The sequence below is a fragment of the Eretmochelys imbricata genome, chromosome 2 (assembly GCF_965152235.1).
Source record: "Eretmochelys imbricata isolate rEreImb1 chromosome 2, rEreImb1.hap1, whole genome shotgun sequence".
NCBI lineage: Eukaryota > Metazoa > Chordata > Testudines > Cheloniidae > Eretmochelys > Eretmochelys imbricata.
The window spans coordinates 255,702,654-255,717,031 of NC_135573.1; the positions used below are offsets into that span (position 1 = coordinate 255,702,654).

Below are 14,378 nucleotides of genomic sequence, written 5' to 3' on the forward strand. Positions count from 1 at the left end.
CCAATTTTGCTCCCAATATTGAAGACAAAGGGACTTTTGCTACTAAGTTCAATGGAAGCATGATCAGTCCCTAAGGTAATAAAATATCATATGCCAAATCCTTCAGTAGCTAAAACATGGTGTAGGTTACTAACTTACATCTGAAGTGTAAAAGAAATGGTCAAACAAGACAATTCAGGCTATCTTGCAATGTTCTGGAATGCTGTGTTACTGCATATAGAAATGATAGTCATCAAGAGATGGGAAGGAAAGGATGTACTTGGAAAGGGGGCGTCGTCAGCCATAAAAGGGACCTGCCAAGGGCATGTCAATGTGGAAAGTTCCACTAAGGTAATCCTGAAGTGGGCAGCTGTGACGTGATTGCCGTAGCCTCTTGACCATTTCAGCTTACATTCCTCCCACCTCCAAATGTCTCCAACAAACAGAGCTCTGCACAAGCACAGCCCAGACTATTCCTTGTATAGTTTTATTCTGGTACTTGATCAATTGCAGGTCCAATTTTAAGAACATTAAATTAATAAAATATTTTAAAAGAATTTAGTGTTGGTAAAAGATGCCAGTTTGATGGTACAGGAGACTGAAGTCCTCTACCTCTTTACAAATCAGGTACAGCTTGAATGAGGGAAGGTTCTACCCCATCAAATGTTTCATTCCTAAAGCCTTGTCTTGGGGCAAAAGGCTAGTTCAGTCTCCACAGCCATTCCATTCTTCTGGCTGACACTGCTAAAAGGGTGATCAGTGATGGTGATTTGTGTCAAGTGAATATCTGTCCATTAGGAACACAAGGAAAAGATTAAGGGAAACATTTGCAAAAATGCCTTAGTGCTGTAGAAGCCTATGTCTCAGTTTCAAAAGTGATTTAGGCACTTAGTTCTAGAGACAAAAAGAGACTTAGAGGCCTAACTGACACTTTAGGCACTTAAATCCCAGATTTAGGCACCGTTAGTATTCATAAAACTCCCACTCAGCTGCCATCTAACCGCATAGACAGCTAAATAAAGTTTTTGCAGTAGAAGTTCCTTAGGCACCGACATTTCTTTCTCTGGGCATATACCTTGCTGCCTCATTGGTTTCCCATACAGTAGTTTAAGCATAGAGTGGCAAAATCAGAACCTCAGAGAGGGCCAAATCCATTGCTAGTGTAAGACAGTGCCTGTTAAATCAATAAAGTTGCACTGGTTTGTATAGTGGTGAATTTGGCCCAAGAACAATGGCTGTGTTTTCAATTCATATCAGAACAGTGCATGTAATTTCTGACTAAAAGAGGGACCTTTTCACCTGGGAACATTTCCAAATGCATTAGCCTAACATAATGTCATTTACTTTTTGTCTGCTTTTCATAACTACTGAGTTATTCCCTTCTCCCACTGTGGTCTCCTGTAGTGAAATCATAAATTACATAATGCTAAATTTGTGACCTGACAATAGCTTTCCTGTGAGTAGAGTGTGAGCAGAGTGTATGTGTGCTACACAGCAGACTTCACTGCAGCTACAGGTAGAAGGCAGTGCTAGATTGTAAGAGAGAAAGCTCTTACTCAAATGTCTGCAATAATGACAAATTAATTATGGAAAAAGCAATAGCAAATTTCCAATGCAGCTAGTGTAAATATTCTTGTTTGCATTCAAGTTTTCCAATCTGCAAATCTTCTGTTAAGATAACTAGAAACTATAGAGCTATCAGACCCAGTGTCACTACCTTTGTGCATTCTGATGCAAGTATCTTCATTACAGTGAGCTATATTATATTAATATATTACCTTACAGGCTAAAACACAAGCATGATGTCACACTAAAAACTTGATTTGTAATCACACTGAGGCTTTCTGTAGACCCTTTGTTAAAAATCCACAGTTATTTAATACCTAGAAATACATTTAAATACAAATACAACAGTCAAAACTCCATCAGTTGGACTGGGAGGCTGATTATCTGTTGTAAATAAAGAAAACAGATTAATTTCTTGCATGACATGGCACAGAATAATTTGCACTTGAGTAATATTTGGTAAACTATATTTGGTTATTGATATATTTTCATTAAAGCCATTTTGTAGTTACCTTTTGGCATAAGGTCCTAATTACACTCACTTTTCAACACAATAAAAGTTTACTATATTTGAACAATAAATTTGGGCTGCTGTAGAACATGTAAGGATGTACCAGCATTGATGTGATTCACTGATTCATAGATTCCAAGGCCAGAAGGGATCATTGTCATAATCTAATGTGACCTTGAGTACAACATAGGCCATAGAACTCCCCAAAAATATAAACTCCTACAGTCATATACTTAGAACTCTGCAATAACATATTTTTTCCAAGCAGGGTTGCTATGGGCCAGATTATGGCCAGACATGTGCAGAAGAGGAGATGAGGTGCAAGGCACTCCCAATTGTCTGCAGAGACCCACTGTGTCCTCCCTCCCATGCATGTGGACAGGACTGGGTGGAGTTGTTGCTCCATAAATGCACTGGCTAGCACAGCTGTACTGGCAAATCCGGGGCAGCAGGCTGCGCCAGATAGTGGCTGGCACAGGGCAATTTCCCCTCCACCCCCAAATCCAGAAAAAGGGTCTCTGAATCACAATCTGTGTCCTGGGCTGCTCTTGGGATAATGCACACATGGGCTTGTTACAAAGACACAATTTACCCATATGGTTCAGTGCAAATGGGTTTGCAGACTACAGGGGTGGAGATTCCCTCCACCCCTATTCCCTTCTTTGAGGACATTTAAAAATACAAGGTTGTGAATGTATCCATTTAATTTTGAATTGTTCCATCACATTTTAAACATGCTATAATAATAAGGCCTATGTGGGAAAAGCCAACTTCACTAGCTGAGGAGATGTCTAACTTTAGTCTACTCTCAAAACTGGTGCTTTCCATCTAAAATACTTGAAGAGTCATTCAAAGTCAACTACTAACTTTCTCTCTCCCAGGTTTCAGATTGCACCATAATACAAAGATTTTTGTGTGGAAGGCACCCAACAGTCAACTGAATGCAACCAATCCAGGTCTCTTTCTGTTCTAGTTTCTTTGGACCTCTTGGCAATATTTGACACTGTTAATCACTGTATCCTGTTGGCATGTTCAGGGTCTTTTGTTGGCCTTGGCTTGGTTTTAATCATATTTGAAACATCATCTGGTGACAGACCTTATGGGTCAGTTGAAGATTTGTGCTGCAGTGTTTTTCAGGGATGTATCGGAGGTCCTTTTTCTCTTTTGTATTTATAAATTGCCACTAGCTGCAACTATTAGGGATTGTAACTTGAGTTTTCACTGCTATTCAGATGATACTCAGATTTATTTCACCTTGCCACTGAATTATCCAGCCATGACATCTACATTAATTGTTGCTAAAACATCAGGTGGTGGATATCATATACTTTCATGGAAGTCAATGATTTAAGCAAAACAAAACGGAGATCTTGTTAGTTGGTACTAAGTGCTTGCTGAGCAGGGCATCCACTCCAGCAATTCCTCTGAAGATATTTTTTGAGCCTACAGCTAAGTTTAAAGAGTCTATAGCTGGGAAATTTACACATGAAGGTGCTCAAAGAGAAATTGCTCCCCTCTTAGACTCGGAGTGAGGAGAAAACTGGGACCAGAGGTTCTCTTTGAATGACCTTCTCTGAGACACAGAAGACAATGCACCAGTTGCAATTCTCCTAGCAATACAGATAGAGCACGTTCCAGTGGAAGTAACAACACAATAGTGTTGCAATGTATCTGGAGGAAAAAATGCCAAAATAGCTGGCACTGAGCGGATGCTGCTTTCACACTAACTGGACGCAAGAATGTTTCCACTGGCTGAAGAAGAAAATTCATTTTGGACTGAACCAAATCACAATTTTTTTGGTTTTTTTGATGAAACAAAACAAAAACGTTTTGGGTTGAAATGCCATTCACCATGCCACTGGAGAAAGAAGTGGTGCCTGCCCGGTAGCCCCATCATTCAAGCACTCCCACAAGATGTGGGAGATCCAGTTCAATTCACCCTCCACCTAATGAAGAGGAGGGATTTGAACTTGTGTCTGCCATGCTAGATCGCACACCCTGGTTCTCATGGGCGACTTCAATCATCCTGATATCTGCTGAGAGAGCAATACAGCGGTGCACAGACAATCCAGGAAGTTTTTGGAAAATGCAGGGGACAATTTCCTGGTGCAAGTGCTGGAGGAACCAACTAGGGGCAGAGCTCTTCTTGACCTGCTGTTCACAAACCGGGAAGAATTAGTAGGGGAAGCAAAAGCGGATGGGAACCTGGGAGGCAGTGACCATGAGATGGTTGAGTTCAGGATCCTGACACAAGGAAGAAAGGAAAGCAGCAGAATACAGACTCTTGACTTCAGAAAAGCAGACTTTGACTCCCTCAGGGAACTGATGCGCAGGATCCCCTGGGAGAATAACATGAGGGGGAAAGGAGTCCAGGAGAGCTGGCTGTATTTTAAAGAATCCTTATTGTGGTTACAGGAACAAACCATCCCGATGTGTAGAAAGAACAGTAAATATGGCAGGCGACCAGCTTGGCTTAACAGTGAAATCCTTGCTGATCTTAAACACAAAAAAGAGGCTTACAAGAAGTGGAAGATTGGACAAATGACCAGGGATGAGTATAAAAATATTGCTCGGGCATGTAGGAGTGAAATCAGGAAGGCTAAATCACACCTGGAGTTGCAGCTAGCGAGAGATGTTAAGAGTAACAAGAAGGGTTTCTTCAGGTATGTTGGCAACAAGAAGAAAGCCAAGGAAAGTGTGGGCCCCTTACTGAATGAGGAAGGCAACCTAGTGACAGAGGATGTGGAAAAAGCTAATGTACTCAATGCTTTTTTTGCCTCTGTCTTCACGAACAAGGTCAGCTCCCAGACTACTGCACTGGGCAGCACAGCATGGGGAGAAAGTGGCCAGCCCTCTGTGAAGAAAGAAGTGGTTCGCGACTGTTTAGAAAAGCTGGACGTGCACAAGTCCATGGGGCCAGATGCATTGCATCCAAGAGAGCTAAAGGAATTGGTGGATGTGATTGCAGAGCCATTGGCCATTATCTTTGAAAACTCATGGCGATCAGGGGAAGTCCCAGAAGATTGGAAAAAGGCTAATGTAGTGCCAATCTTTAAAAAAGGGAAGGAGGAGGATCTGGGGAACTACAGGCCAGTCAGCCTCACCTCAGTCCCCGGAAAAATCATGGAGCAGGTCCTCAAGGAATCAATTCTGAAGCACTTAGAGGAGAGGAAAGTGACCAGGAACAGTCAGCATGGATTCACCAAGGGAAAGTCATGCCTGACTAATCTAATTGCCTTCTATGATGAGAAAATTGGTTCTGTGGATGAAGGGAAAGCAGTGGACGTGTTATTCCTTGACATTAGCAAAGCTTTTGACACTGTCTCCCACAGTATTCTTGTCAGCAAGTTAAAGAAGTATGGGCTGGATGGATGCACTACAAGGTGGGTAGAAAGTTGGCTAGATTGTTGGGCTCAATGGGTAGTGATCAATGGCTAGATGTCTAGTTGGCAGCCGGTGTCTAGCGGAGTGCCCCAAGAGTCGGTCCTGGGGCCAGTTTTGTTCAATATCTTCATAAATGATCTGGAGGATGGTGTGGATTGCACCCTCAGCAAGTTTGCGGATGACACTAAACTGGGAGGAGTGGTAGATACGCTTGAGGGTAGAGATAAGATACAGAGGGACCTAGACAAATTGGAGGATTGGGCCAAAAGAAATCTGATGAGGTTCAACAAGGACAAGTGCAGAGTCCTGCACTTAGGACAGAAGAATCCAATGCACCGCTGCAGACTACGGACCGAATGGCTAGGCAGCAGTTCTGCAGAGAAGGACCTAGGGGTGACAGTAGACGGGAAGCTGGATATGAGTCAACAGTGTGCCCTTGTTGCCAAGAAGGCCAATGGCATTTTGGGGTATATAAGTAGGGGCATTGCCAGCAGATCGAGGGAAATGATCGTTCCCCTCTTTTCGACATTGTAGAGGCCTCATCTGGAGTACTGTGTCCAGTTTTGGGCCCCACACTACAAGAAGGATGTGGAAAAATTGGAGAGTCCAGCGAAGGGCAACAAAAATGATTAGGGGTTTGGAACACATGACTTATGAGGAGAGGCTGAGGGAACTGGGATTGTTTAGTCTATGGAAGAGAAGAATGAGGGAGGATTTGATAGCTGCTTTTAACTACCTGAAAGGTGGATCCAAAGAGGATGGATCTAGACTATTCTCAGTGATAGCAGATGACAGGACAAGGAGTAATGGTCTCAAGTTGCAGTGGGGGAGATTTAGGTTGGATATTAGGAAAAACTTTTTCACTAGGAGGGTGGTGAAATACTGGAATGCGTTATCTAGGGAGGTGGTGGAATCCCCTTCCTTAGAAGTTTTTAAGGTCAGGCTTGACAAAGCCCTGGCTGGGATGATTTAGTTGGGGATTGGTCCTGCTCTGGGCAGGGTGGTGGACTAGATGACCTCCAGAGGTCCCTTCCAACTCTGATATTCTATGATTCTATGATTCTGTGCTGAAGCTGAATGCCCAAACCTCTGAGCTGTAGGGTCATAGAATCATAGAATCATAGAATCATAGAATATCAGGGTTGGAAGGGACCCCTGAAGGTCATCTAGTCCAACCCCCTGCTCGAAGCAGGACCAATTCCCAGTTAAATCATCCCAGCCAGGGCTTTGTCAAGCCTGACCTTAAAAACTTCCAAGGAAGGAGATTCCACCACCTCCCTAGGCAACGCATTCCAGTGTTTCACCACCCTCTTAGTGAAAAAGTTTTTCCTAATATCCAATCTAAACCTCCCCCACTGCAACTTGAGGCCATTACTCCTCGTTCTGTCATCTGCTACCATTGAGAACAGTCTAGAGCCATCCTCTTTGGAACCCCCTTTCAGGTAGTTGAAAGCAGCTATCAAATCCCCCCTCATTCTTCTCTTCTGCAGGCTAAACAATCCCAGCTCCCTCAGCCTCTCCTCATAAGTCATGTGTTCTAGACCCCTAATCATTTTTGTTGCCCTTCGCTGGACTCTCTCCAATTTATCCACATCCTTCTTGTAGTGTGGGGCCCAAAACTGGACACAGTACTCCAGATGAGGCCTCACCAATGTTGAATAGAGGGGGACGATCACGTCCCTCGATCTGCTCGCTATGCCCCTACGTATACATCCCAAAATGCCATTGGCCTTCTTGGCAACAAGGGCACACTGCTGACTCATATCCAGCTTCTCGTCCACTGTCACCCCTAGGTCCTTTTCCGCAGAACTGCTGCCTAGCCATTCGGTCCCTAGTCTGTAGCGGTGCATTGGATTCTTCCGTCCTAAGTGCAGGACCCTGCACTTATCCTTATTGAACCTCATCAGATTTCTTTTGGCCCAATCCTCCAATTTGTCTAGGTCCTTCTGTATCCTATCCCTCCCCTCCAGCGTATCTACCACTCCTCCCAGTTTAGTATCGTCCGCAAATTTGCTGAGAGTGCAATCCACACCATCCTCCAGATCATTTATGAAGATATTGAACAAAACCGGCCCCAGGACCGACCCCTTCTGTCTTCTGCAGTGAGCCTCTCTTGCTGAAACTTAAATAGTCATATCAAATTCACAGACAGTTTTGGTCAACCCAATGCTGCATTTTTTGGCTAATAAACTATTAGTCTGAAAAATTTCATCCAGCTCTACTCCCTAGCTAGCTAGAATTTACTAGTTGCCAGAGGACTGACCTCACCCTGGATTCATTTTTAATGGCCTAGGAATATTCTCAGTTAACCATTTTTAGCTATTTTTGAAAGGAGACTCAAGGAGCTTGGCTTGTTTAGCCTAACTAAAAGAAGGTTATGGGGAGATATGGTTGCTCTCTATACATATATCAGAGGGATAAATACCAGAGAGGGAGAGGAATTATTTAAGCTCAGTACCAATGTGGACACAAGAACAAATGGATATAAACTGATCATTGGGAAGTTTAGACTTGAAATTAGATGAAGGTTTCTAACCATCAGAGGAGTGAAGTTTTGAAATAGCCTTCCAAGGGAAGCAGTGGGGGCAAAAGACCTATCTGGCTTTAAGATTAAACTCGATAAATTTATGGAGGAGATGGTATGATGGGATAACATGATTTTGGTAATTAATTGATCTTTAAAAATTCATGGTAAATAGGCCCAGTGGCCTGAGATGGGACGTTAGATGGGGTGGGATCTGAATTACTACAGAGAATTCTTTCCTGGGTATCTGGCTGGTGAATCTTGCCTACCTGCTCAGGATTCAGCTGATCGCAATATTTGGGGTTGGGAAGGAATTTTCCTCCAGGGCATATTGGAAGAGGCCCTAGAGGTTTTTCGCCTTCCTCTGTAGCATGAGGCACGGGTCACTTGCTGGAGGATTCTCTGCTCCTTGAAGTCTTTAAACCACGACTTGAGGACTTCAATAGCTCAGACATAGGTGAGAGGTTTATCGCAGGAGTGGGTGGGTGAGATTCTGTGGCCTGTGTTGTGCAGGAGGTCAGACTAGATGATCATAATGGTCCCTTCTGACCTTAGTATCTATGAATCTATGAATTTTGAAATATTGGCTAATTAAAGCTCTCTCTAAAAGTAGCCACACCATACAACTATTTGCAGCTAATATGGCTGGCTTAAACAAGCCACCCAAACTCCCAGGAAAACTGTGACCTCTGCAACCTTACAGCAGAATACTGTTTTGAGAATATTTATTATCTCCATTAATATCTGAAGGTAGAACCGCCGCCAGCAGCAGCACAGAGGTAAGGATGGCATGGTGTGGTACTTCCAACCTTCTTCTGCGCTGCTGCCTGCAGAGCTGGGCCCTTAGTCAGCAGCCGCCGCTCTCCGGCTGCCCAGCTCTGAAGGCAGCAGCGCAGAAGTCAGGGTGGCATTGTACGGTATTGCCAACCTTCTGTGCTGCTGCTAGTGGGATGCTGCCTTCAGAGCTGGGCCCCTGGCCAATGGCTGCTGCTCTCCAGCCACCAAGCTCTGCAGGCAGCACAGAAGTAAAGGTGGCAATCCCGCGACCCTGCTAAAATAACCTTGTGACCCCCCTGCAATTCCCTTTTGCATCAGGACCCCCAATCTGAAAAATGCTAGTCTCCCCCATGAAATCTGTACAGTACAGGGTAAAAGCACATAAAAAATCAGATTTCATGGTCTGTGATGCGTTTTTCATGGCTGTGAATTTGGTAGGGCCCTAGTTATCTTCTAATTAAAGATTGTACCATGAAGCATAAGCAACCTTAATTCTGGCACCCTAACTTTTGAGTGCTTGACTTTGCAACTCTAATAATGTTCTTTTAATGTAGGATTTTTGTGTGCAATTATAATTGCAACTTTTCAGTAAGGAATCGGGCTCACTGCTCACTGGCCTCAATAAGAAGTCTATTATGAGAGAATGGAAACACCACATCTAATCTACTGTATTGACTGGAATAGTTGCAGCATAGCAGCATGCTATCTTCAGTTAACTGCATTACTCTCTGACTATTGCTTTTAAGCAGAGCTGCCAAGAAAATATTTAGGTCCTAGAGACATTTGTAAGCCCTGCAGGGCTCCCTTACCTCATTCAATCATCTCTCTCACACTCAGACACATATTTTTGCTGATTTCACATGCTCTCAAATACCCTGGAAATTATCCCTGTCTGATCCCATCTGTGCTGCCCTGTTTCTGAGTATAATACTCCTTGAATTTTCAAAGGAATATAATTCACTGATTAACTAAAATTCACCTAACCGTCTTTCCCCCACAAAGAACTAATGGAACTGTGGAATCTAATTGAAAAATCAAAACTGGAATAGAAACTCACTTTGAGAAGAAACCGTATGTGAGAGACATTTCTCTCAAAGATTTAGCTAAAGCTAAGGGCTCTCAATACAGTTGTTGTGCTTTATCCCAGCATTTCAGTGATGGGTGGAGTTTAAATTGGTAAAATGCTGGCATATTTTGATATTAAAGATGGATACATAAAAGCATTAGAATACTATCTAATATAATTTACTTGAATGTCCCGTTTGTATCATACTATCTGTCAGATCAAAGTTAGCGAGCATGCTAATCTTAATGTCATTTACAGTACATTTTACTTACTTTCAAACAACAGTAAGGAGCAGCCAGGAAAATAAATACAAACCAATCCCTGGGAATCATGAACTTTCTAAGTGGTATCTACTAACCCATTACTTTCCAGTGAGCTCAGATTAGTTCTGTACCAATTCTGAGTACACACACGTCTTTGAAGACACAAAGCCAGGTCAAAACAACTTCATAAAATAAGCTGCACAGCACAAAGTATGATGCAAAAAGCCTATCAAGCTAAAAGCTGTGCAGCAATTTAGGCTTCCAGTCTTATCAGGCTTTAGAAATTCACAGACAAATGTTAACAAGTAACTGCTGCCTATTGCGTATGTGTTTGGAGCATAACAGTATCTGTGAAATGAAGTGCATCAGTGAAATACTAATGCAAGTAGCCAGAACACCTTGGTGTTAATGTGGAGACATGTTTGATAGGAGAACAGGAGCATTCTCACTTTATAATCACAGTGAAGTAAGCAGGTCCTTACCTTCTGGAAAACAGTTCTCAGGTTCCATTAACTCTTCAGCCAGGTCAGGGATCTGTTCCAGTAGCTCTGCAGAATTTCCCAAATCCACTGTGCTCCCTTCAGAGAGACTGATTTCATCAAGCTTGTGGGCAACAGGGGCAAAGATGAGGAGAACAAATTGATCAATTTTCCCTTAAGGAAGCTGCTGTGTTTTGAATTCAGCTGAACAATATCTCAGCAAAGAATTACAACAGGAAAAAACTGCCATGCATTGTATATAGCATCCATCATCTGTGATAATAATTCTACCTGTTCCTCTGCGTGTTTATTGTCAGGCCATCACCATGTTATCTACAACAAAATTATTCATAAGATAAAACTTGAGAGGTATTATTTTAAAACTTTACCCATTCATTAAAACAAAGCTCTTTTTTGTGACATAATCATATCTTGAGATTTAGCCTGGGAGAGCCCCTAGCAGTTTTTGTGTGACATATGTCCTTTCCTCAGACCTCATGCACTGGAACAGAGCATGCAACCCTATTATGAGGCAATGTGGTCTAGTGGTTAAGGTACTCGATTAGGAGATCTGTTTCATTCCTGGGTCTGGGAGTTTCAGAAACTTGCCCAAGGTGACACGGCCTCTCTCTACATATCAGTTCCTCATCTGTAAAATGGGGATAATAATCCCTTTTCCTGAAGCATCACCTGTCTTGTCTGTTTAGAGTATACACTCTAAAGGGCAGAGTGTGTGATATGATGTGTTGTAATAGTGCCTGTCACAATGGAGCTCCAATGCTGGCTAGGGTCTACCAGGCAATACAATAATACAAAACAATAACTGTCAGGAGGCAGAGGTTATTCTTTCAGTGACTCACTGTAATTTCTAATAAACCACTGAACCTATCTGAGCCTCAGTTTTTAATGCTATTATGTCCATCCATAAGATGACTTACCCATAACACTTACCCATGCTCGTAAAGTACTTTGAGATACTCAGGTGAAAGGTGGGATGTGTATGCAAACTATTTTTAATGAAGATGATCATGCAGTTAAACAACAGATGAACTACAACTTTAATACTTATTATTAATGTGAAAATGAGTCCTCTGCTTTCCAATGTACCATGTAAAATCTACAGCCAAATTAAAGCAGAAGCTAAAGTTGTGTTAAAATGGACCAGATTGATCATTCCAGAAATGCTTACAAAGTGGGACGAAACCTATTCATCTGCAATTAATTACAACACCCCACAGGCCATAGTCTTGGACAGGGTTTACAGTTCTCTGAATTCCCTGTGAAAAAGGGTTACAAACAATTAAAAAGCAGAAAAATATCATTTTGAGAGAGGGCAAAAATAAAGTTAATCACGGACTTAATTGGGCAACGCTTCTAAAATCCCTATTCAGAATGAAAATATGAGAATGGCTCAGTGTCTAGAGACGACCAAGACTAGATGAGAACAAGAATGGAAAAAATGCTGCACCAACTTTCAGCGCAGTCAGAACCACTGGGTACCCATTCGGGAGGGATTTTATTTGCCCATTTCCCTGTTGGGTTGTAAACACAGACAAACATGGATTGTTAAAATGCTTCCTAAGTTACATACATGACAAGACAACTTTATGATAAAGAAAGTAGAAACTCCAACTAGAAGAGAAACCATTTTGGATGTACTTCTCACCAGTAGAGAGAAAGTGTCAGATTGCGAGAACAGACTCAGTTTGGTACCAGTACCCACAGGAGTTCAGCATGGGAGGAGTAAGGGATTCACAGAATGCAGCAGTACAATTGCATTAGATTTCTGGAAAGTACATACTGAAGAATTAGGAAATCTATAAAGAAGTTAATGGAGGGAGGGATCTAGGGGGTAGCATTAAATACACCAGTGTGAAAGGCAGATGGGGAGTAGTTAAAGTAGAATAGATAGTGCTTTTGAGAAGCATTTAAAGAATAAGCAACAGCAATAGTGGCTTCAGAAGACATGGGACAAAGATCTGAGGATCTGTACGGGGAATGGAAAAGAATGGAGGCAACCACCCAAGAATCAGGAGAAAAAGAGAGGAAGGGCACGTAGGAGAAAGAAAAGACCAGCAAAAGAGACAATCGAGTTAATATTAGGCAGAAATGGAATGAAAACAATAAATTTTGAAATTTCTCACAAAATAAAATTCCATTTTTTTGTTTGAAGTCAATCCAAACATTTTGCTTTGATAAAACGAAAACATTCCTTTCTGATTTTAATCCCTTAAAACTTTTTAAAATTTTTATATAAAAAAATTTAATTTCAAAAAGATATTTTGAAATGAATAATTGAAATGTTCCATTCTGAAAATGTTTAAAGAGGATATTTCAACATTATCAAAATAGTGCATTTCATTGTTTTCCTAACAAAACTGTCAAAAAATCAACATGCTTTTCTAAACATTTCAATTTTGCCAAAAATGGCATTTTTCATTAAAAATCATTTTTATGAAAATTCCTGACTCGTCTAGCTAAAAGGAATAAGGAAGGAAAGATATTTTCTAGAGACAAAGTAACATTTGATGAAGGAGATGTTGTTAATGACAACTCAAAAATGATGAAGATAATTATCACCTTTTCAAAATCTATGTTCAACATGAAAAATAACAGAATTCTGGCCTAGTAAGAAGTGAGGAAGATCCTGTAAAAATAATAAGTGCAAGTAAAGACAAACTGAGAACACCTGAACATACACAAATCTGCAGGTTCAGACAATATACTTTCTAGGCCACAAAGGAAATTGATAAACTTAATTAACATACCACTGACAATCATTACTGAACATTCATGGAAAAGTGGGAAGAGACAAGAAGACTACACAACAGCAAATATAGTCTTGAGCTTTGAAGAATGGAAAGGAGAATTATCCTGGCAATTGCCATTCATTAAGTCTTCGTTTGTAGATCTTTATTAAAGTAATGGAATAAATATTAAGAGAACAAAATCAGTAAACTCCTAGATGATAATGGAACCATGAACTGTAGATAGATTTATAAAGGCTTAAGAGTGGATTCTCTAGACCATCAAGGCCATCGTGCACCACAGCATTGTAAAAATGGCTTTGGGCTGGGGAATTCCTTTACTGGCATACTGCTGGGATAGCTGTCACCTCCTGTGCCAGCTGCCCGGGCATAAGGAGAAAGAGAAGGCATGTCAGGGTCAGGGCATGAATGGCGGAGACTTGGCAGAACAGAACTCTGCTATGCCAGATCTTCCACTGGGGTAAGGTCTCCCCTAAAGGCCACTAGGGATATATCTATGTTGGAATAAAAGACCTGTGGCACGGCCGTGGCTACCCTAGGTCAGTTGACTTTGGCTGGCAGGACTTGGGCTGTGGGGCTAAAAATTGCTGTGTAGATTGAGGTGAGGGAGTATTTTTCCCTCGGGCTAGAGCCTGAGCTCTGGGACCCCATGAGCGGGGAGGATCCTAGAGTCCAGGTTCCAGCCAGAGCCCAAACAACTTCACAGCAATTTTACAGCCCCGCAGCCAGTCTCACCAGCCTGTGTCAGCTCAGGCAAAGGCTCAGGACACTGTGGTCAAGGGGCACCATAGTCAAGAGACAAGGAATGGGGCAAGCCTGAGGTGGGAAGCCATGGAAGGGAGCTCAGGGCAATTTGGGGTGGGAGCCCGGGGAGGCAGCAGGGGCCAGGGATAATGGGGGGATTGATGGGGAGGCACTGGGGCCTGGGGCTATGAGGGTGGAACCCAGGGAGGCAGTGGGTCCAGGGAACAGGGGAGATGGCGGGGGCGGGGGGGGGCTGGGGCAGGTAGCAGGGACCAGGGGTGGGTGGGTGGGGAGCCTGGGGATGCAGCAGCGGCCGG

At 42.5% G+C, this 14,378-nt stretch overlaps 1 protein-coding gene across 4 annotated transcripts in view; it reads right to left on the reverse strand.

The window, feature by feature from the left end:
• Nucleotides 1-14,378, reverse strand: part of LOC144260769 (sodium channel protein type 5 subunit alpha-like) — a 263,536-nt gene that overhangs the window by 72,068 nt on the left and 177,090 nt on the right. For 3 of the 4 annotated variants that reach the window (XM_077809502.1, XM_077809501.1, XM_077809503.1), the window contains exon 18: nucleotides 10,553-10,673. In XM_077809502.1, the coding sequence (XP_077665628.1) occupies nucleotides 10,553-10,673 (121 nt within the window). The remainder of the gene's footprint in view (nucleotides 1-10,552; nucleotides 10,674-14,378) is intronic. The other variant, XM_077809504.1, reaches the window with a different exon arrangement.